This window comes from Pongo abelii, chromosome 21, assembly GCF_028885655.2.
Source record: "Pongo abelii isolate AG06213 chromosome 21, NHGRI_mPonAbe1-v2.0_pri, whole genome shotgun sequence".
NCBI classification, from domain to species: Eukaryota; Metazoa; Chordata; class Mammalia; order Primates; family Hominidae; genus Pongo; species Pongo abelii.
In genome coordinates this window covers 8,458,445-8,482,264 of record NC_072006.2, presented here as the reverse complement: position 1 = coordinate 8,482,264, position 23,820 = coordinate 8,458,445, and the positions used below count along the sequence as shown (strand labels likewise).

At 41.7% G+C, this 23,820-nt stretch overlaps 1 protein-coding gene across 12 annotated transcripts in view; it reads left to right on the top strand.

Moving 5' to 3' along the window:
* SEL1L2 (SEL1L2 adaptor subunit of SYVN1 ubiquitin ligase) overlaps positions 1 to 23,114 on the top strand; it is a 147,144-nt gene extending 124,030 nt beyond the window's left edge. For 6 of the 12 annotated variants that reach the window (XM_054542031.2, XM_054542034.2, XM_054542032.2 and 3 more), the window contains 8 exons: positions 1,395 to 1,457; positions 2,008 to 2,095; positions 4,745 to 4,893; positions 6,084 to 6,249; positions 6,357 to 6,431; positions 12,184 to 12,356; positions 22,198 to 22,326; positions 22,913 to 23,114. In XM_054542031.2, coding sequence (XP_054398006.2) covers positions 1,395 to 1,457; positions 2,008 to 2,095; positions 4,745 to 4,893; positions 6,084 to 6,249; positions 6,357 to 6,431; positions 12,184 to 12,356; positions 22,198 to 22,326; positions 22,913 to 23,032 — 963 coding nt within the window. In that variant the 3' untranslated portion in view covers positions 23,033 to 23,114. The remainder of the gene's footprint in view (positions 1 to 1,394; positions 1,458 to 2,007; positions 2,096 to 4,744; positions 4,894 to 6,083; positions 6,250 to 6,356; positions 6,432 to 12,183; positions 12,357 to 22,197; positions 22,327 to 22,912) is intronic. The other 6 variants (XM_054542039.2, XM_024238814.3, XM_054542041.2 and 3 more) reach the window with 4 other exon arrangements.
* Positions 23,115 to 23,820: the final 706 nt, after the last annotated feature.

Sequence of the window (23,820 nt, the reverse complement as noted above, 5' to 3'; positions counted from 1 at the left end):
CACTCCAGCCTGGGCAACAGAGTGAGACTCTGTCTCAAAAAAAAAAAAAAAGAAAGAAAGTCAGGTGGTCAATCATGGTTTCTTACTGTAGTCGCTAGAGGGTGAAATGCGTGATAGGAGATGCAAAGAAAAAGGAGTTTTCTCCTTGAGGAAGTCACTTTCAAGGTTCACTCTTCATCCAAAATTGATATGCTAAATATCAATATATTTGAACATTTGCTGAATACTAAATGTGCTAAATAAATACTCCCTTCCTTAGAGTATTCCGAATATTAATCAGAAAATAAATGGTAATTAATTTAGCATCAAGTGGAAAAGGAAACATCGGGGATGTTATAAGCAATAAATTTGAATAAAGAAATATACCAACGATGCTTTACTATCTGTAGTGGCTGGATTGAAATCCACAGAGTCTCTAAAATGTGATTAGGCCATTTACGTCAACCTCCTTAGACCTGAGTAGGTAACAAGTGTCTGGATAGACTTCTCCCTTCTGGAAAACTCCTACACATCCTTTAAGACCTAGCTCAAATGTCACCACCCCTGACAACTTGATCTCCTTCAGTTCCTAGTCTAAATCAGGCAATAGAGTGTCCCTCTTCCAGGTGTCTGCAACACTCTCAATCTATTTCTTTTTTCTTTTCTTTCTTTTTTTTTCTTTTTTTTTTTTTTTTTGAGATGGAGTTTTGCTGTTTCGCCCAGGCTGGAGTGAAGTGGCACAATCTCGGCTCACTGCAACCTCCGCTGCATGGGTTCAAGCGATTCTCCTGCCTCAGCTTCCCAAGTAGCTGGGATTACAGGTGTGTGCCACCACATCCAGCTAATTTTTACATTTTTAGTAGAGACAGGGTTTCACCATGTTGGCCAGGCTGGTCTCGAACTCCTGACCTCAGGTGATCCGCCCACCTTGGCCTCCCTAAGTGCTGGGATTACAGGCGTGAGCCACCATGCCCAGCCTCAATCTATTTCAACTTTAGGACTTACCACATTTGACAGGACTCTAAGAGGTCTGACCTGCCCCTCCCCTTTGATATGGCTCAGAGCCCCCTAGCGTGTGAACTCTCTAAGGCAGGGATTATGGCTTCTTCATCTTTTACCTTTCACCTGCTACCTCTGCCCAGTGCCTACTATGGAATCATACACAAAACAAGTCCTAAATAAGTGTTGAATACAAGAATGGAGGAAAGATTTGACTTTTGTTTCCCTCTTCCCTTTTCTAGCCAGAAGGTTTATGAAAGTATAAAAGGAGGAACTAGAGTGGGTCAGAATAACCGGCCAACTGCCTTGATTAATCTCCTACTGGGTGCATGTCAAATATTTTGAAAAATTTTGCAGTAATTTTCCTTATCATGAATTCTTCTGGGACTTTACTTGGCTTTATAAAACTCTTCTAGGGCAATGCAATTGGCCTTCATGGGCTTGGTCTTCTTTACTTTTATGGAAAAGGAGTTCCCGTGGTAAGTTAAATTATTTTATTATCTTTTTATTTGTAGCAATTTACAGGGGAAAATTCATGGTCATTCATTAGTTTAAAGGAATTTATCTCTATTATCTGGTTTGCCAAACTGTGATATCAGATAATAGAGAATAAAATTATCCAGTGAAATCTCTGCCAAAGAGACACTGAAGAACAAGCTTGTGACAAGAATAGTAATTCTAATTATATCTTAGAATCATAGATTCTAAGTAACCTTAGAAATCATCTATCCTCTGAGGACTTTATTGATGGAGAAATTTATCTTCATAGTCTTTTGAGTGACCTTCCCCCAATATCTAACAAAACTTACTGTCAATGTAGAAAAAGACATAATTATGATGAAAATGAGACATTATTTCCTGATAGAGTCTAATATAATAATGAAATAAAATATATAATGTTTCTGATACTATTTTAATTAGCCTAAATCACATAGGGCACTGTCTATACTCTTTTTAAGAAGTGGAAGGCAATTGTTTCCACAGAGTTTTACTTGTGCCTTTGAGTAATAGAATGTAATTATCTTGCAGAATTATGCCGAAGCACTTATATACTTTCAGAAAGCTGCGGAAAAAGGGTGGCCCGATGCACAGTTCCAGTTAGGCTTCATGTACTACTGTAAGTGCCACAAATATAGCTGCTTTATTTAGAATGATATATGCATTATTAAGTCTGCTTATTTTATAACAAACATCAAAGGGTTGGTGTGAGTGGTTTAGACAGAACATTTAGGCAACAAATTAAGTAAGAATTTGAAAAAGACTAAAGAAAAGGACACTGGTTGGGAGGCGGGACAAGGAGGTGCAGAGTCAGGAAGCTCATCTTTGACAAGGTTAAGTTTGAGGTGCTAGCGATATCCCATGCACATCCCCAGAAGCACGTATGAAACTCACGAGAAAGGTCAAACTTACAGAGAAGGTTCGAGAGGCATCAGCACACAGCTATTAGTTAAGAGTAGTTAAGGTTGCAAAAGGAAAGGAGCAAGAGGGTGAGAGGAAAGAGCAGTGGGCCGTGGTAGATAACTAGTGATCCTCCATGCTGTATTGAAGGGTAGGCAGGGGAAGTACATCACTGAGAAGAATGGAAAGCCAGGCTCAGCGGAATAGGAAACAAAAAAAAAGATCTTAATGGAGCCAAGGGAAGAACTTTCAAGGAAGAGTAAATGAGTGGGCACCCCTGTGAAATGCAGTGAGAAACCTGGTTTAAAAAACAAGTAAGAGGCCGGGCGTGGTGGCTCACGCCTGTAATCCTAGCACTTTGGGAGGCTGAGGCGGGCGGATCACGAGTTCGAGACCAGCCTGGCCAATACGGTGAAACCCCGTGTCTACTAAAAATACAAAAATTAGCCTGGCATGGTGGCGGCTGCCTGTAGTCCAAGCTACTCGGGAGGCTGAGGCAGAATCAAATCGCTTGAACCCGGGAGGTGGAGGTTGCAGTGAGCCTAGATCACGCCACTGCATTCCAACATGGGCAACAGAGTGAGACTCCATCTCAAAAAAACCAAAAAACAAAAATCAAGTAAGAAAGAATGAAATATCTATGAGACTTGGCAATACAGAGAATGTGGGTGAGGTCATTGGACTGCTTGGGGTGGAAGCTGCATGACAATGGCATGAATGGAAGATCAGGAAGTTAAGAAATAAAAGTATTCTTGCAAGCAGCATGCCCTTAAAGGGAAGGAAAGAGAAGGAACTCAGCATCAGGGGGACTAAGGACCCAGAGGGAGTTACTTTTAAGATGAAGAGACCTGAGCATAATTATAATTGATGGAAAGAGATTCTGAAAAACGCTGGTGGTATTAGCACCTGATTAGGCATAGATCAGTGGAAGCCTCTTTAACTGTGTTAGATAGTCAGGATTGCTCACCCTCAAAGACTGGAGGGAGGGTGGAAAGGATGATGCAAATCTAAGTATGGGGGAATGGGATGGGGAGAGAGGTGAGTGAGGAAAGACAATATGAAGTTTTCTTCAATGATCTAGTAGGTACAAAGTTGACTTCTGTGAGCAAAGGTAGAGTGATTGGCTAGGAGGTCTCAGAAAGCCATGAAAGTTTGTAATAATCTCTGTGGGGAGTGAGAGAGGAAGTGGCCAAGACAAATACCAGGGGATCTGAACACACCTGAGTATCCCCATCAAGTCCTTCATGTCAGAGGAGGAGCCAGGGCAGCAGCAGACCACATCATCAAGGAGGTCACATCCGGTCTAGGGGTCACTGGCATTTTCCACAGTGGCCCAGCAGAGGCATCTGTTTTGTGCTATCTTGGGGGGTTGAGGTTGCCTAAGAAGGCCTTGTTCTTCTAGTTCATTCCAAGTTCTTGGCTCGGGATCTATCAGATTTCCCAAGTTTCTAGAATAAGAAAAATAGTCATGGCTAATGTATATTAAGTCTTCGTATGTTTTAACTCATTTCGTATGTTTTAACTCATTTCGTATGTTTTAACTCATTTGATCCTCTCAACATCTACCGGGTATCCCACAGTGGATAGATGAGCAAACTAAGCCAATGTTGTGGTTGGACATCTTGCCCAGGATCACACAGTTGTGGAGCTGGAATTCAAATTCAAGCAATTTGCCTCCAGAGCTTTTGTTCTTAATCGCTACATGGCACTGCTTCTAAAGGCTCCAGTGTTAGAGGTGGAAGATAACTTAAAGACCATCTAAGGAAAGCCTTCACTTTTGCAAATAAAGTGCCTAAATGGCCCAACTCACAAAAGAACTAATAAGAGAGCCAGGACAAGAATCTTGGCTGCTGGGAATCTGCTGGTTCTCTGCTCTAGCTTCAAGCGCCTATTCTTGCTCTAAGCAGGAGTTTGGTGAGAGTTCGGCTTCTTGGAGCTGGGATTTACCTGCTGCATACGCCATAGTCATGGCTGAGAGAAGCTATATGGGTGTCCTGATACGGAAGGATGACAAAGATGGCGAGATGCATCATGGTGGGGCTTCAGGTCCTCAGAGACCATCACTTGGTCTCCTTTGCATTAATTTTAGTGATGCCATAGTGAGGAGATACTTTCATAAGACTAAGTAGTCCTTCTTTCTCAATTTTTTTTTTCAGAATGGCTAAGAATATAAATTTCCATATTCTTACTTAGAACCAAACTCAGTGTTCACCCCCACCTTCACAAATAGTGGATTGAGTAGCTTGACTTTTGGTTGGCTTCTCCCATCCTATTTAAATAGCTGGCATCACAATGACTATTATATCCATAGATAATAATATAAAAAATAAAGTCAATAAGGGTGGCTCAAAACAATTTTAATTTTCAGCTGGCTCTGGAATACAGAAGGATTATAAACTTGCCTTCAAATATTTTTACCTGGCATCTCAGAGTGGGCAGCCTCTCGCCATTTATTATCTGGCCAAGATGTATGCAACAGGAACAGGAGTAGTAAGATCATGCAGAACTGCTGTGGAGGTAAATACAATATAAGGCTGTTTTTAAAGCACTTGTCATATATGACACAGAGGAGGTGATACTGTTCTTAAATTGTTGGTGTCTTTGATTTTATAAATATTACCTCTTTTCTTCCAGTTGACAATGTGAATACTGACATTTGTCAGAGGGGAAAAGCAGTGATGTAACTCAGGTTGGGGAAGGGAGACAGAGAAGAGATCTCTCCTCTCTCTGACATTTGGCTTTTCATCAAATTCAGAGCTCACCTCAACATGCAGTTAAGGAGCTCTGTTTCAGCATTCAATCAAATCACCAGGGCAATTTGGCACTTCTAGTGGGCTTGGGAGTAGCTACTTGGGAAACGAAAGGCTAGATTTAGCCTAGAAAATGTAGCCCACTTCTTCCCAGAAAGCAGCATCCTTAGGTTTTTGATGATTTGGATGACAATTGAGAAAGTGAATTCTTTCAGCCTGAGCCAGTGATGTGCTTTCCAAAAGAATGCTTTTAGGACCTTAATGTCCTTCATTGATTTATTAAACACGTCTGCTACACCAGCATAAATACTCTATGTTGCAATCTGGCCCCTCTGAAGCTTATTTCAAAAGCTGCCAGCTAATGATCTATCTTTAGATTTGCTCCTTTGCCAACTTCCTAATGAATTATGTATGGCTAACCTCTTTTGGTTACATAAGGGCTATTCAGCTAAGTTGACATTTGTCCCCCTAGGGCTCTGCACACCTCTCTCACAGTTATGTCACCTACACCCTCCGGCACTGTCTTCCCTTCATTCTCTCCTTTTCACATTAGCTGTGGCCTTATAACTTGCCCTCGCAGAGCAGCAGTGCTCAGAAAGTCCCTTTAAGAACACACACACACACACACACACACACACACACACACTAGCGATACATTCTTATTCTTCCAAATAGCCTCCAAGTCAGGAAAGTTTATTATACAAATTTAAAATAAGGCTGAGGAAGTTTCCCTCAAGACAAAAACAAAACAAAACAAAACAAACCCAAACACTTCTGATCTTTGTGCCTATAAAAGGTATTAACTCTTTACCCTAAATAATTTGCAAAAGCCATGCTTTAGATCTAAAATCCTTCCCTGACCAGCCAGTAGGAGCTGAAGATTGATTTCATTTCTCATTTGCCTGGCGTGAAGCATACTGACTAACTAGTCTCCTTGATTTCTCTTCCCATATACAGCTTTATAAAGGTGTCTGTGAACTAGGCCACTGGGCTGAGAAATTCCTGACAGCTTACTTTGCTTATAAGGATGGTGATATAGATTCTTCTCTTGTTCAGTATGCACTGCTTGCAGAAATGGGGTATGAAGTAGCTCAAAGCAATTCAGCATTCATTTTGGAATCTAGTAAGATAAGTTAAAATTCTCTGCAATCCCCCAATCATACATATGCATGTATGACTTTACTACAGAGGCATTTTAAGCCTTCCTAATGGAATGTCTCCTTTTTTTAGAAAAGGCTAACATTTTTGAAAAAGAGAAGATGTATCCAATGGCGCTTCTCCTATGGAATCGAGCTGCCATTCAAGGTATAGAACCCAAATAAAAATAAGCACATACCCGGTCCCTGTCCTCTGTTATTCATCACATTTGCTGTAGCTGCGTGTTTGTGCACATAGGCAGCAAGGGGTAGAATATAAAGTAGGTGACATTTCAAACTATACTGATGTTAGGGTCAGTCTTTGGTGAGAGATCATTTCCAGGAATTTATTTTCCCCATTATTATCAAGGTCCCTGATTCAGCAAGCCATAGAAATTTTTCTATGGCTCTGTCTCCATGGCACCAGAACAGTTCTTTGAAATATACAGTTTTACTCAAGAAACCAGTTTTCTTGGTCTGGCTTCACTCATTCATTGCTGAGATCTTGACTGAACTCATCAGAGACATGACCCATGTCTCAATGAGTTTACAAGCAAAATTAGTTATGTATGTATCTAAGGCTCATGTGATTTCTCTATTAAAATATCACATTGATGACTACCATAAACTTCAGCTCTTTACTACAATCATTAGCATGTAAGAATAAAAAACCAAACCAAAACAAAACAGATACATGACAGGATCCTCTTGCTTTTCCTCGAGTTTCCATGTCTCGCTTGCTGGCATCACATGGATAAGGAATATAAGATACCAGTAGTGGGAAAAGCATTGGCAGGTGGTATTTGCATTGCATTGCGATGTCTCTTACTATTTTTCCCCTAAAATTATATTATTAAAAGCAGAGAAATACTGCAAAGCTGTCACCATTGGCATTTGGATATGTGAAAACTCTCTTGCAATAAGAGAGCAATTTTGCTTCCAATTAGGTTTCTTAAAATTGTCTTGTGCTAAGGCCAAATCATCCCTTTTCACAGGAAGTGAATAGGATAAAAAATGATTTTCAGCTGACACTAATATGAAGCATAGGAAAAAGTCACAGTGGTGCTTTCTCAAATCCAGCTGAGCCGGTAGCACAGCAACAGCCATCAATGCAATTTTAGTGAGACATTCCCCTTAAAAAGTCTATGTTTTATAAAATGCAATGAAGACCTTATTTAGAGTGGGGAAACAATACCCGCAATCTCATGGCCATGGCCAATCAGCTCAATTACAACAAATGCAGGTTTATTCCAAGCCAGGAAATGGTGTGGAAATTGCAGCAAGGAAAAGAGACATTGAAAACAAGGGTACATTGAGATATATACATGTATATTTTTTCTTTTTCTTTTTCTTTTTGAGATGGAGTCTTGATCTGTCTCCAGGCTGGGGTGCAGTGGCACAATCTCGGCTCACTGCAACCTCCGCCTCCCGGGTTCAAGTGATTCTCCTGCCTCAGCCTCCCAAGTAGCTGGGACTACAGGCATGTGCCACCACGCCCAGCTAATTTTTGTATTTTTAGTAGAGACGGGGTTTCACCATGTGGACCAGGATGGTCTTGATCTCTTGACCTTGTGATCCGCCTGCCTTGGCCTCCCAAAGTGCTTGGATTACAGGCATCAGCCTGTACCATCGCCTGGCTAGTACGTTGATATTAAACTGAATTCCTCAATATAAAAAAGTCAGGCTGCTAAAAATAATCATGTGTCCTAAGAGAGGTCAGGTATAAGTGTCCCTGAAGATATGGCTACTGAGTGGCTCACTTGGGATTAGGGAATCTAATAATGAAATTTTCCAATTAGTCACTAGCCGTACTCCTTTTAGCAGTTACCCATGTGAAGAGGGTGCTGAACCATCAGGACTCAGTCACTGCCCTGTGACTGTGAAATCAAAGTGGAAATCCCTCCACTGTCAGTTGATCCCCACAGGAGCCTGTCTGGCTCACCACATGCTACCAGTCAGCCCCCTTATTAGGGTGGAGCTGAATTCCTCCAAGAACCAGCTGGTTCACTGCCTTCCATTCTTAGAGGCTTCAGGGATCCTGCTTACTGCCTGTACAACTTGACAATGCACAGAATTGTCTTACCTCTTTGTGGTTATAGCCCAGGAGGAATCTTAGGGTCAAAGGAAGGCAGCTTTGGGCAAAATTAGAGATGGAATAGGTTTCTCTTTAGGGCTCCATGGACCTCCTGCTTCTTCAGACTCGCTCAGGCCTCTTTCCTGGGCACCATTCTTGTAAGTTCTTGCTCCCAGTTACTGACCTGTACATTTGGAAGCATCTGGAAAGCAAGCCCTGATAACTAATGTCTTTGCCAGCTAAGAATTTTATAGACCAGGTGCAGTGGTTCACGCCTGTAATCCCAGGACTTTGGGATACCGAGGTGGGAGAATTGCTTGAGGCCAATAGTTCAAGACCAGGCTGGGCAACATAGTGAGACCTCATCTCTACAAAAAAAAAAAAAGATAAAAAAAATTAGTTGGGTGTGGTGCTGTTCACCTGTAGTTCCAGCTACTCAAGGGGCTGAGGCAGGAGGATCTCTTGAGCCCGGGAGATTGAGGCTGCAGTGAGCTGTGATCACATCACTGTACTCCAGCCTGAGCAAGAGAGTGAGATTCTGTCTCAAAAATAATGATAATAATAATAATAATAATAAAAAATTTATAATGTTAGCTGTACTCAGAGAGACTTAAAAATGGCTCATGGTATTACATCTTTTTGAAGTGTCTACATTTTAATAGAAGATTCTAGAAGATTAGAACTTCAGTACCTAAAGGAATAAATTCCAAAGGATGTTAGGCACTACATTAGGGCCAAATGAGAAAATTTTGGAAGGAGTCCTATATCACTTAATGCTAGACCTGAGCCCATACAGGGCACTTCCTCTTTTTCTGAGTAAGCCAAGACCATGCTAGAAGGGCTGGCCACAGCTGAGATGGATATCCTAGAAGAGTGTTCCTTCATCTTTCCAATCAACACTCTCCTGGTGGATGGGAACATAGACCCCAAGGGGACCCTTAAGGGTCATCCCTAAGTGGACTTCAAAAGACTGAAGTCTCAGATCTTAAAAAGTCACATGAGTTTTTTCTACTTGACATATTCATGTTTGTTGGACAGTCATATTCTAAAGTACTTAATATCTAGGGAAAGTATTATCTAAAAAGTTTCCTTGCATGTCCATCCATTCATTCCATATGTATTTATCAAGTACCATTCCAGGTTCTGGGATTGTGTCAGTGATTAAGGGTTCTGGGATTGTGTCAGTGATTAAAGGTTCAAGGTGCTTGTCCTCATGAAGTACCTGCCCTCATGTGGAAGAGAGAAAATAAACTAGTAAGCAAATCAGATCACAGTGACATGCTGTGAAGGAAATAAAACATAGAGATGAGGTAGATAACTTCTGGGGTGGGGGCTGAGGGGCACTTTAGACAAGATAGTCGGAGACGGCCTCTAGGAGAGAAGTGGCATTGGCGTTTCTGAGAATGACGAGAAGCCAGCCACAGGAAGAGTCAGAGTGTTCCAAACCTGCCAGGTAGAGGCCTTGAGGAATCGAATGCAGGGATCTTGTGCAGAGGGCAGGTGAGGCATGACCTGTAGGTCGTAAGGAGTCTGACTATTATTCCAAGAGCAAAGCAAAGTCATTGGAGGATTTTACACAAGGAAATAACATAACTTGATTTTACATTTTAAAAAGATCATCCTCTAGCTGAACCGTATGAGGTTTCTCTTCAGAGCGATTAAAATACTCTAAAATTGTGGTAATGCTTGTACATCTCTGTGAATATATGAAAAACCGTTTGATTGTACCCTTTAAATGGGTAAATTGGATGGTATGTGAATTGTATCTCAATAAAACTGTTACATATATACTATATATAACATATACATATATTATACATATATATATCTCGTGCTGGCTGGGTGCATCACACCTGTAATCCCAGCACTTTGGGAGGCTGAGTTGGGAGGATCACTTGAGCCCAGGATTTCGAGACAAGCCAGAGCAATATGGTGAATACGGGCATGTTGGTGCATGCCTGTAGTCCTAGCTACTCAGGAGGCTGGGGTAGGATGATCGCTTGAGCTTGGGAGGCTGAAGTTGCAGTGAGCTGAGATCACGCTATTGCACTACAGCCTAGGTGACAAATCCAGGCCCTGTCTCAAAAATAAATAAATAAATAAAAATTTAAAAAAAAAGATCATCCTGGCTGTTGTGTGAAGAATGGGTTGGAAAGTGAAGATAAAAAGAAGAGTTTGAAGCCTATTGTAGTATTGTAGGCTGGAATAGGCAGTGGAGGAGATGTCAAGAGTTAAGCGTGTTTTAGAGGCAGAACCAACAGGACTTGATGAATTGGCTGATGGAGGCGAGGGAAAAAGAACTAGGAATAATTCCCCTAGACTTATGGCCTGAACAATGGGGGTGCTGTACTGAGACAGGGAAGAAACTGATGATTTTGTTTGGAGGAATGGGTGTAGGGTGCTAGGAAATCTCTATTGGGCATTTTAAGTTTGAAATCCAAGTGGAGACATCAAGAAGGCAATTATAAGAGCCTGGGCCTCAGGGAGAGAGAGATAGTAGATAAATTTAGAAATAGTTAATAAAGACAGGCAATGGAACGAAACGAGGTCACCCAGAGAAAGAGTTGAGATGGAGCGGATTGTTGGAGAGAGGCGGGGAGGAGAGGTGAGAGAAGAGAAAAGAAGGAAAAGAAGAAAGAAAAAAAGGAGTTGGGAGTGAGCCCTTGACATTCCACATTTAGGAAGTGGGCAGAGGAGGAGTCAGACAAGAGTTTGAAATAAAGAGCCCATGTGGTAGAAGGGAAACCAAGAGAAGGCTGTGCCATCAATGCTGCGACAGGACAGTGCTTGGGCAGATGGGGCCCATCACTCCAGTGCTGCTCAGACGTCGGGTAAGATGAGGACAGAGATGTGGCAATGGATTTGGCTGCATGGAGGTCATCTACCACCTTCAAAATAGCAGCTTCACAGGCAAGGGGGCAGAAGCCAGTTTGGAGTGGGTTGAAGAGTCCGTGGGAGGTAAAGCTTTGGAGACAGTGAGTATAGAACACACTTTTGAAAAATTCAGTGTAAAGGGGAACAGAGAAATGGGGCATGAACTAGAAGGAGACACCACAGGATAAAGAGAGGGTTTATTTTTGTTCATAGAAGATGCCAGAGCGCGTTTGAATGGCGGATGGGATTGATCTGGGAAAGAGGGCGACACTGGTGACGCAGGAGAGCAGAGCTTCAGGAGTGACGTCTGAGAATGGGAGGGATGGGGTCCAACTTCCCAAGAGTTAATCTACTTAAAAAAATTAAAAGGTAAAATTGGTAATTTTTTGTTCTTTAAGAACATCTGGCCGGGCGCGGAGGCTCACGCCTGTAATCCCAGCACTTTGGGAGGCCGAGTGGGTGGATCACCTGAGGTCAGAAGTTCAAGACCAGCCTGGCCAACATGGTGAAACCCCGTCTCTTCTAAAAATACAAAAAAAAGTTAGCCGGGCGTGGTGGCGGGCGCCTGGAATCCCAGCTACTTGGGAGATTGAGGCAGGAGAATCGCTTGAACCTGAGAGGCAGAGGTTGCAGAATGTGCCATCGCACTCCAGCCTGCCAGCCTGGGTGACAAGAGCGAAACTCTGTCTCAAAAACAAACAAACAAACAACAATAACAACAACAAAACATGTGTACTATACCATGGATGTTACACTATAATGAAAACAGTTAGCATTGAGTGTTATGTTTGTATTCCATAAAGTATATCTAATTCCAGTTCTGGGGTTCTGAGTGTTTTTGGTTCCTTTTTATACTTGGCTATAGATACATATATGTTTTAAAGGACTGAAACAAGATTATTAGGTTGAATTCCTGAGAACTATACATGAATCATTTGAGTTATGATTCTTCTTTTTCTAATATTTCTATCAGGCAATGCATTTGCTAGAGTAAAAATTGGAGATTACCATTACTATGGCTATGGGACTAACAAAGACTATCAAACAGCAGCCACACACTACAGTATTGCAGCCGACAAATACCACAACGCACAAGCCATGTTCAATCTGGCTTATATGTATGAACATGGCTTAGGCATCGCAAAGGTAATTTTGCTGGTAATAATTCAAACCTAGTAATGACAGCTGTGTGAGAAGAGAGAATGTGTAAATGTTTTGAATTTCATTGATGTCATCAATGTAGAGGAAGGAAGGAAAGGACTTAACATTTGCCAAATCCCTCCCTTGTGCCAATACATATTACGTATCCTAATATGAACCCTATGAGATAGAAGTTATTTTCTCCGTTTATGCCAAGGACATAACTAGTGAGTAGAAGAGATATAGTCTAGGCCAATTCAACTAGTAAGTTCCTGCTTTTTCCAACACATGCTTTTTCCAGTAGGCTGTCTCCATTTTCCTTTACCTCTGGGCCTTTCTTTCCATTAAAATTTCCACTGGTTCTCAAGCTCTCAGGAACAAGGAGAAAGTGAAAAGAGACCAGAGCTGGATACCAAGGTGGTATTAATCCAGAAAAGTCGTATGAAGCATCTACTATGTACATGACCCAGTGCTAGATACTCTAGAAAGGCCCAAGAGAGTGAATCTCCAGTCCCCCAAGACTACACTTAACTTGAGGCGATGAGTCATATTCACTTAGAAAAACAGCCAGCGCTGCAAGGTTGTATTGAGCAAACCTCTTAGACAGTGAGTGTAATTAAGGCAGAAGATGACATCAGGGTGTCACAGAGTGAGAAAGGTGTATTCAGTATCAATAACGATAGTAATAGCCAGGCATTGGGTTAAGTGGGCTATGCATTTCTGTCATTTACATCACACAACCACTCAATGAGATAAGCCCTAGAACTATCCGCTGTGTATGCATCAGGAAGCCACAGCGAGAGAGGTTATGTCATTTGGCCAAGCAGCTTGCGGAGCTCATCAATGGTGGAGCCAGAATTTGAACCTAGCCCTACCTGACCCTGTTTTTTGGTGACAGAGTGGGCCTCGCAGTGAGTCATTCTTGGTGGTCAAGCATGTGAGCTTTTCATTCCTGGCTATGTTTCTAGAGCCAAATAATGTGGGAATTATCGGCTTTCCTATGTGCTCTTCTTTCTTCCGGTTGTGCTAGTAATTGAGAATTATTGGTAGGGAATTTCCTATTTGAGAACTGCTAATGGTGCACAGTGAAGCCAAGGGCTTCTTATTCAGCGGTATGGATCCCTGCTGTCCTGTCCTCCCCAGCAGCCTGCCTTTTGGCTGATCATTTTTCTTTAGCCCTGGCACCCTAAGCAGTAGAAGGAATGTCAAATCCAAATCCAGTCTGTTTGTCCCATTTCTAGCAGGTGTAAGCTTCCCATGTTTGTAAAATGTGGGTAAGAATGGGACAGGATGGATAGCTAAATTGGATAATTCTTGGGATGTTATTTAGCCATCCCTGGGCCCCTCACCCATTATCCACCTCAGTAAAACAGATACCTGCCCTGCCCCAGGCGTTAAGAATAAAATGAATAAGGTTTTATGAAAGAGCTTTGTAGTCAAACAGTATGTAGAATGACTGTTATTTAGATCAGAAGGGAATTAGAGCAACTGCTAAGTAAGGCTTCAATAAGATTAAAGCCTTTCTTTACTCATCATTCCTCGTGCAAAACATAATAATATGGGAGAAGCACTGTCTATAGAAGGGATACAGTGACCCCACTCCATGTGTTAAATTCATGTTAGCTTTCCTATCCTTGGCACCACCATGTTATTCAAAAAGGACTTGGTTGCCCTGACAGCTGTATTCGCACCTAGGTGAGGCCATTTTGCCTGAGTCCCTGGGGACAGGCAGGTGTCCTCTCAGGACACAGAGCCAGCAATGCTGGGAAAGGCACACTGCCGACCAGTGCCCAGCTGGCGGACTGTCAGAGGGTTTGGTTTTCCTCTTTGGAGTCACCACTGATCTGTCTCCTAAGCACTTCCTTCACAATGTCAAATAGTAGTTGTTGAGACATACGTTTCATACATTCAGGAAAACACTTAAGTTTCTCTCTGGCCAGTTTTCTGTTCTTTTCTGCCAGGGTTCTTGTTAAATCATGGGTAGTTCATTTTGAGCAGTCTCTTTCAGTCACAAGTCTATTTTTTTTCCTACAGAAAGTCTCTACATTAAAAAAAAAAAAAAAAAAATCAGGGACTACTCTTAACCTCCCACCTGGATATGAGAATTTTAGGCTGAGCTAATGAGGGACCATTGCCCTTTGTTTTTATTTGGTTTCTTTTGTTTAGCAATTACAAAAATAATAACTGAGTACCCAGAGATATCTTGCCATCTCAGAGTCAAATTTACAAGGTGCTATCACCTTCTCTAATTCTTAAAATGAATATCCTGACAATTAAAAGCCCAAAGCTTGTTCTAATGAAAGCAAAGAGGGTAGGAGAATGGGCCTTCCCAGCAGTTAAGTCATCAAGTAATTAAGCATTTCTTCAGTGAGGCACTTTGCAATCCTCTTTATTAGTTAATCCTCATGCAAACTACTGAGAAAGACGAGTATAATACCACTACCACAGTATCTTTGAGAATCAAAGAAGGTGATATGGAATAATGCTTTATAAACACGCAGACATTTAAGACCTCTGGGGAAGAAAGGTATAAATCATCTCTTGGTAAATCAATATTAAAATATGGGTCATTATTTTTATCATCTGTCTTTAAGAAAGGAAGTTGGGGCTGGGATGATGCAGGTGAGTTATCCTAGTAGCTTCACTGAGAAGCATCTCAGCCAGTGAGCTCCTTGTCTCACTGACTGCATCATTGTTCTGGGAACAATGAATAATGGGAGTGACTGCATCACTGTTCTGGGAACACTGAATAATGCCTGGGGAGGAATTGGGAGAGGACCTGAAGTAGTTTAGAAACACAAGAATTCACACACAAGTTGTTATGAAACCCTGTCTCAGAGGGCCAGGCATGGTGGCTCACGCCTGTGATCCCAGCACATTGGGAGGCAGAGGTAGGCAGATCACTTGAGGTCAGGAGTTTGAGACCAGCCAGGCTAACGTGGCAAAATCTTGTCTCTACTAAAAATACAAAAATTAGCCAGGCAAGGTAGCATGCGCCTATTATCCCAGCTACTTGGGAGGCTGAGGCACGAGAATAGCTTGAACCCTGAAGGCAGAGGTTGCAGTGAGCCAAGATCCAGCCTGGGTGACAGAGTGAGATTCCCTCTTAAAAAAAAAAAAAAAAAAACCCAAAAAACAAAGAAACAGTTTTTCAATTGATACTTGATTTGTAAGTACTTCGGAAATTGCACCATGAACAAAGCCTGTTGCCCATCCCCTCCTGGCCATCCTTTCTGTCTGTGCCTTGGCTCAGGTCTGACTTTCTGCTCACCTCAGCTTGTAGTAAACACTACTCAGGGGTCTTCCATTCTAGTGTTCTCCCTTTAAATCTGTGACCGAGATGACTCTGTTCACCAAAGATTTGCAATCCCCCATCCATAGTGAGGACTTGTAGCTGGGCTGCACTATGTTCTCCAGCCTCCTTTGGATCCACGTGCTAGCTCTCACAAGGGCATGGAAGTGAAAGTGAAGGTGTCATTTCTGGGCTAAGGCAGCCAAGAAGTAGATGGGGCTGCCCCCAGTCTCTTTCCCATCCATCGGCTGAAGGCATCAGGAGATACAAAGGCTTTAGGGGACCCCAAAACCAGGTGATGGAAGGAGCTTGGGCCCCACAATTACCACATGAAAAAGATTCACCACCAACCAGGAACATACACTTTGGAATGCTGAATGGGGGAGAAATAAACTTCTATTGTGTTAAGCCATTAAAATTTGGGGATTTGTTACAGATAGCATTATCTTAATAAATAATTCATCTAACAAAGCACTGCCAGGTCATTCTTGATAAAGTGTAACTCTGATATTGTTACCTCCTCCATCCTATCCACTCCTCTATCCTACCCTCTCCCCCAAATAAAACCGCCAAAAAATACAAACAAGCAAACATACAAATAAAAAGAATCTTATTTACTTTTTATTGCTAAATGAAGTCCAGACTTCTATTCCATATTCAAAGCCCCCAGTGACCTAGCCTACCTTGGTAATGGTGGTGTGATACAGCACTTTGCCCTATATAGATTCTAGGCTACTTATTCCTTCCCCTCAAAGACCTTGACCTGAGCCCTCCTGAGATATCCTTTTGCTGGAATGATCTTACCCCATATTTATGCCCATTGAAGACTAGTCCATTTTTCAAAGAACAGCTCCAATGTCATGTCCTCTAGGAATCCTTCAAGGAACCCCAGATTTTTTTTTTTTTTTTTTTTTTTTTTTTTTTTTTTTTGAGACAGAGTCTTGCTCTGTCGCCAGGCTGGAGTGCAGTGGTGCAATCTTGGGTCACTGCAACCTCCGCCTCCCGGGTTCAAGCAATTCTCCTGCAGCAGCCTCCCGAGTAGCTGGGACTACAGGTGCACACCACTATGCCCAGCTAATTTTTGTATTTTAGTAGAGATGGGGTTTCGCCATGTTGGCCAGGATGGTCTCAATCTCTTGACCTTGTGATCCGCCTTTCTCGGCCTCCCAAAGTGCTGGGATTACAGGCGTGAGCCACCACACCTGGCCAGAACCCCCAGATTTAAAAGGTATCTACTTCTAAACCATCATGGTATTGCACTCTGCTTTTCATTCATTCATTCATTCACTCGAATATTTATCAAGGACTATTTCCTGTATCAGGAAGCACTGTGCTTGGTTCTGGGGATACAATAAGAACAAGACAGCCTTCAAAGAGCTCACAGTCCACTACAGAAGAGACTTGTCCATAGCTATAGTTAAGCCTAAAATGACAGTCATGTATAGGCATACGCACACTTGAAAATAATTAAAAATAGTATTCCATGGTGTAGATGTAGCCATAAGAAATGATGAGTTCATGTCCTTTGTAGGGACATGGATGAAATTGGAAATCATCATTCTCAGTAAACTATCGCAAGAACAAAAAACCAAACACCGCATATTCTCACTCATAGGTGGGAATTGAACAATGAGAACACATGGACACAGGAAGGGGAACATCACACTTCAGGGACTGTTGTGGGTTGGGGGGAGGGGAGAGGGATAACATTGGGAGATATACCTAATGCTAGATGACGAGTTGGTGGGTGCAGTGCACCAGCATGGCACATGTATACATATGTAACTTACTGCACATTGGGCACATGTACCATAAAACCTAAAGTATAATAATAATAATAATAATAATAATTACAATAAAAGAAAAAAAAAATTGTGGTAAAAAAAAAAAAAAAAAAAAAAAAAAAGAAATGTGCCACCCTTGCTCTAATTGCTTTAATTTAAATCTTTTTAAGGTATCTTTTCAGGAAAATATGATGTAGAATAAATCTGTTTCCCAACCTGAAAAAAAAAAAAAAAAAAAAAAGAAAATAATTAAAAATAAAGTACCATAAGTATGTTAAAGAGGTAACAGCTAACTCAGGTAGGGGAATCAGCACTGCCAGGTCCTGTTCAAAAATATTTGTGTACCATGGAGTACGAGAAACATAAGACAACTTTTTTAAATGGAAGAAATCAGGCCTGTTTAAAGACAATGGATAGGAAAGCTGTCCTAAAGTAAGACAAAAAGGTGGGGGAAATTATCCTTTGGGGAAGAGTTTCAAATACATATATGTAGACCTACTAGATAACATGTATTTTTGGATTCTGCAGAGAAAACAAAACCACATCTACCAAATAAATTATAAATAGACCTGTCAAAAATAAAAGTGATTATGACACAATGCATTTTCATTTCTCATTTGTCTGGTCTGACCACCCATGGAGTGTTACAGCTGAAGCTTTAAACACCAGAATTATTTTCTGGAAAGGATAAGTTAAAATTAGGTATTTAAAATGGCCCTCTCAGAAATATGGCAGGACAGAAAACGCACTTCTTAGAAATGCTCATAACTTTTCATGAAATAAACATCTATCATCTAGGGAAATAACCAGAAATATGCACAAACAGTATTTTGTGTGTGTATAGCTTTATTAGTTACAGAACAAATTTCTACAAGTAATGAGAATGCTCCAAAATAGAAGCCATGTTATATATGTTATTGTATAGTGGTACACTATTCCACAATGTACTTTGCGGCCTAGTGATTAAGTGAGAATACTAGAAGCAGACAACCTAGGGACAATCTGAGATTTGAATCCCTGCTCTGCCACTTGCAAGTCATATAAATTTGAGTAAGTGACTTTCTCTCTGTGCCTCAATATCTTCATTTTCAAAGTGGAGTTAATAGCATCACCTGTCCTACAGAATTGTCCTGAAGATTAAATGACAGTGGTAACTGGCACACAGTAAGTATTTAATACATATTAACCATTATTACTATATACTATGCAACCGTTAAAAATATTGTAGACTAGGTCGGGCGCAGTGGCTCATACCTGTAATCCCAGCACTTTGGGAGGCCGAGGTGGGCGGATCACGAGGTCAGGAGATCGAGACCATCCTGGCTAACATGGTGAAGCCCCGTCTCTACTAAAAATACAAAAAAAATTAGCCGGGCGTGGTGGCGGGTGCCTGTGGTCCCAGCTACTGGGGAGGCTGAGGCAGGAGAATGGCGTGAACCCGGGAGGAGGAGCTTGCAGTGAGCAGAGATCGCACCACTGCACTCCAGCCTGGGCCACAGAACGAGACTCAGTCTCAAAAAAAAATATATATATTGTAGACTAGGCTGGGCACAGTGGCTCACGCCTGTAATCCCAGTACTTTGGGAGGCCAAGGTGGGCAGATTCCTTGAGTCCAGGAGTTCAAGACTAGCCTGGGCATCATGGTGAAACCCCGTCTCTACAAAAAAAAAAAAAAAATACAAAAATCAGCCGGACATGGTGGCACACACCTGTAGTCCCTGTAATCCCAGCTACTCAGGAAGCCCAGATGGGAGAATCGCTCAAGCCCTGGAAGTGGATGCAGCAGTAAGCCAAGAGCCTGCCACCATACTCCAGCCTGGGTGACATGGCGAGACCCTGTTTCAAAAAAAAAAAAATTATAGACTAGCGGAATATATTAGGACACAGCATATTATTTGAAATATATTGTTAGGTTAAGAAAGCAGAAGATGAAATATTATGCTGAGTAAAAAAATTTCTAAATTAAAAAGTATGTATATATGAATATACATGAAATGCTAGAAGAATGTGTATAAAATATTACCAGTAGTTATCTCTGTACAGTGAGATTGTGGGTGGCTTTTTTTCTTATTTGTTCAGTTCTATATTTCCTAAGTTCCCTCTAATTAACATTTGGTATATTTATAAAAAGAAAATAAGAGTAAATTATTCAAAAACGACCTTCCCATTCACATGCTCTGTCCCAGTATAAGAATTTTTTTTATGACATCCAAAGATTTGGGGCTGGAAAACTCCTGCATTGGGCAATTGTACAATTTTCATAAACCAGCTACTTTACTGCAGAAGAATTCTGTATCTTTGAATTAAAAGAAGCTATTTTGAACATCTGAATATTGGGCAGTATCCACATAACATTTTAGTTAAAAACATGTTCTTTAACAAGAGTCTGCAGCTTGGTTTACATAACCTGTTTAATCACTGAATTTAAAGCAAAATAAACTCAAATGTACCACAGAAAAGTTAAATCTAAGTGGACTGGGTATGTAGTGGACTTCTCATTTAATGAACTGTGGTCATCTTCAAAACACCATCAGGAGGAGATTTTTTTGTTTGCATGACTTAGATGTTTTTACTAAATAGGGTCAAAGAATGAGGAGTCTTTTCTAGTCTAGTACTAAAATTTCTTTTATATGAGTTGTCCTAGTTAGCTAGAAGCATTCAAGAATTTCCTTCTCTGGGAATTTTAAAGAAAGGCTTTCACATTCACCCCCCAGCCCCACACGCACTGCAAATTATGAGGTCTCCTGGACAAGGAGTGAGTTCATCCCACTTTAATGGTATTTCTCACTATTTTTTACTATAAAATGCGAAGTGACTGAATTGTAATGCTTCCACCGCAAGACATAAGTGAATAACTATTGACTGCCTCAAAACAAGAAATAAGCATGAATGCCTGAGATATTGACAAAGGCTGCTTTTCCCCGAATGTCCCATTCAAGTCAATATATCTTTCACGTGTGCAGCGTGAAAGCTGTTATCATCTGCAGTGTGCTTTCAAATGAACACTAAATTTGTTGGAATCAGAGACACAAATTAGGATTTTTACAACATCTATTTAAGGTTGCCAGGAAGATTTGTTCCAATCTCCTGAATTGTATTTTAAGCAAGAACATTCCTCTTTCTTCAACAAATCAATTTACCAGACCATAAAGCTTTGGAAAATATTTAAGCTATAATAAGCAGAACGCAGCTGAGAGAAGACATCACTCCCCACCCCGCCCCCCGCCCCAAAAAAAAACGGTTTTATCACAGTCCTCAAGGATTCACAAGTATCAAAGCCTAAGTAATGGAGCAAGAAAGACAGATATTAGGATGACCACAGTTTGTAAAAAATTCCTCTTCTTCCCTTTCTTTTGAAAACAGCCCATGGGCACCCAAGCAAAATCTAATTCTGGGACTGGCCTAGGGCACTTTCACCTCTAAAAGCAGCTCCACCTTGCCTATGGTCACTCTGTTTGGGCAAACCAAAAATAAAGCAAACACATAAAACAAGGCATGAGTAGATGAAAAAAAAAAGCCATGGCATAATTCATGAAAAAAAAAAAAGCTCCTGAAAATATAGTACTATGTCATTTGAGGACTCTGTCTTCAACATGAGCGCCAAAAATAGTTTCTTCATCATCCTGTAAGTATTGTCAAAGACCTACTGCGTAGTAGGCACTTCATTGAGGACTGGGAATTCAGGGGTGAACAGACAGTCCAAGTCCTTGTTTTTGAGGACCTGGAGACAAACAAATGAATAAATAAATTCTAGAACTTCAGGTATGGTAAGTACTATGAAGATAATGAGAATTGTAGATAATGATTACTAACTACCTGTATTCTGACTTATTTTAGAGAACTGTACAATTTTTTTTTTCTTTTGAGAGAGAGTATCACTCTGTCATCCAGGCTGGAGTTCAGTGGCACGATCTTGGCTCACTGCAACCGCTGCCTCCCGGGTTCAAGCAATTCTCGTGCCAAATAACTGGGATTACAGGCATGCACCACCACACCTGACTACTTTTTGCATTTTTAGTAGGGACACAGTTTCACCATATTGGCCAGGCTGGTCTTGAACTCCTGGCCTCAAGTGATCCACCTGCCTTGGCCTCCCAAAGTACTGGGATTACAGGCGTGAACCCCCCTGTGCCTGGCCCTATTCTCCACCCTATTTGTTGGAATCACAACTAAGAGCTGTTCCAGGGGTATCCAAGAAAGCTTTCTGGAGATTGTGTTAGTTTTCTATGCTTGCCGTAACAAATCACTACAAACTTGGGGACCTAAAACAGCACAAGCTTATTATCTCACGGTTTCTGTAAGCCAAAAGCCCAGGTGATTTGACTGGGTCTTCAGTTTGGAGTTTCACGAGGCTAAAATCAAGGCTGTTCTTTATTGAGGGCTCTGGAGAAGAATCCACTGCAGGGCTCATTCCGGTTGTTTGGTGGAATTCAGTTAATTGAGGTTGTAGGACCAAGGTTCTTGTTTCCTTATTGGCTGTCCAAATTCCTTCTCATTCCATGTGGCCTCTTCCAACAATGGCAAGTTGAGTCCCTCATGCTGAGAATCTCTCTGAAGTCTCCCTCCACCACATCTCTCTTTCTTCCACCCCCAGCCCTGAGATAACTCTGTTTAAAGGTTCATTTGATTATCTGAGATCCACCTGGATAATCCATGATAATCTCCCTATCTTAAGACCTGTAACCTTAATTACATTTGATATTTTGAACAATGGTGTCTGTTTACTTACCCCTACAGAATCTGATGGGTAGGGCTATTCTTCTCCTTCTAGGACATTCACTTGGCCAGAAGATTGTACGACATGGCTGCTCAAAGGAGTCCAGATGCCCACATACCTGTGCTCTTTGCCCTCATGAAACTGGAAACTACGCATTTGCTCCGGGATATCCTGTTTTTTAATGTAAGTTTGTCTTGAACAGGTCCTGAATCTCTGAAAGTCTCCAGTGAGCAACTCTTAGGGACAAAGTGACAAGGCCCATCAGGGAGTCTCTTGTTGACTGGCTTTCCTTTGAGAAGTAAAATTCAGAGTCTTACACTTGCCATGCAGAGTAATTCTGCATGTTCTATTGAGTATGTGTTGACACTTCAGAGTATAAGCAATTAATTCATTCAGCAGATGTTCTTTTCCAGTACACACTACATTCAAAGCCTTAAGCACAATGACATGTGCTATATATACTTCTTCAAAACAGTTCTTACCATCAATAGCGGAGACTGATAGGCAGACGGCAGGTGGCAAGGGGTACCACAAACAGCTACAGTTTGAAAAAAAGTAAAGTGTCTAAATCTTTGGGGTTATTCTAAAGGTGCTATTTAAGCCCCTTGTGGAAGATGTAAGCAAGCAAAGATTGTGTCTTCCAAGACTGAAGAAAGCAAAGGGAATGGGTGGGAGGAGGGTTGGTGGTGGTGGGTTTGGGAAGAGATGGTGGCTCTGAGTGGAGGTGGGAAGCTTGGATTGTTTTTGAGAGAATGTCTCTCGCCAACAGTTCACAACGAGATGGAACTGGCTGAAATCGGACAACACCGTTGGACCACACTGGGACTTATTTGTCATTAGCCTCATTGTTGCTGGGCTGATTTTGTTGCTTAGAAATCACCATGGGTAGGATGCGGATCACAGGAAAACCTGCTCACGGGAATCAGTTCACTCCAAGGTATCCCCACTAAATAAACAGTTTCCCATCCAAATCAAGAGTCTGCTGCAGTTTCCCTCTCAGGGCTGTGATGGAAAACGGACAAGACCTGGGGACCATCCTAGAGAAACAACTTCAGACTTCCTGCTTAGTTGAGAAAACCCTTTGGGGGATGCTGGGAACTGGTCACCTAAGACCTTGTTACCAATCTGTCATCTTGGTGACCTAGTCCCACGTTATGAATAAAGACCACCCACTTTCATGTTGTTAGAACAACCTCCCCTCTGTCAAGAGGACACACTGGGTTTCCTGACTTCTACAGACAAACTAAGGTGAAGAGAAGGGGGAGTTTGGAGAAGGCAGAAATCCAGATCCCTCAGAATATGATAAAGACACAAATATACAAATAGACCTTGTACAAACACATCCTATAGGAATGACCTGTGAGAGACTCTGGAGTCCTAATGAGTCACAGCTTCCCAGGGCATGTCGTACCTGAACGAGGGAGTGGGGGTTGAGCCAGGCTCTTCACTGAGAGGCCTCTCTCAAAACTCCCTTAGTGTTAGTGAACAAAGCCAGTACAGCATCACACCCCTCTCCTCCATCCCTCATCAGAACCCTGTTCTCCCTGGGGCGTCCCCCTTAGTACCCCCTTAGAAGGAGATTATTCCAGCCTCCTAGGATGAATGCTAAAAGGCCCAGATTCTCTGGCTTCTCTGACAGGCAAATCAGGGGCCCAGGCCTAAGGGACAGGGGCAGGT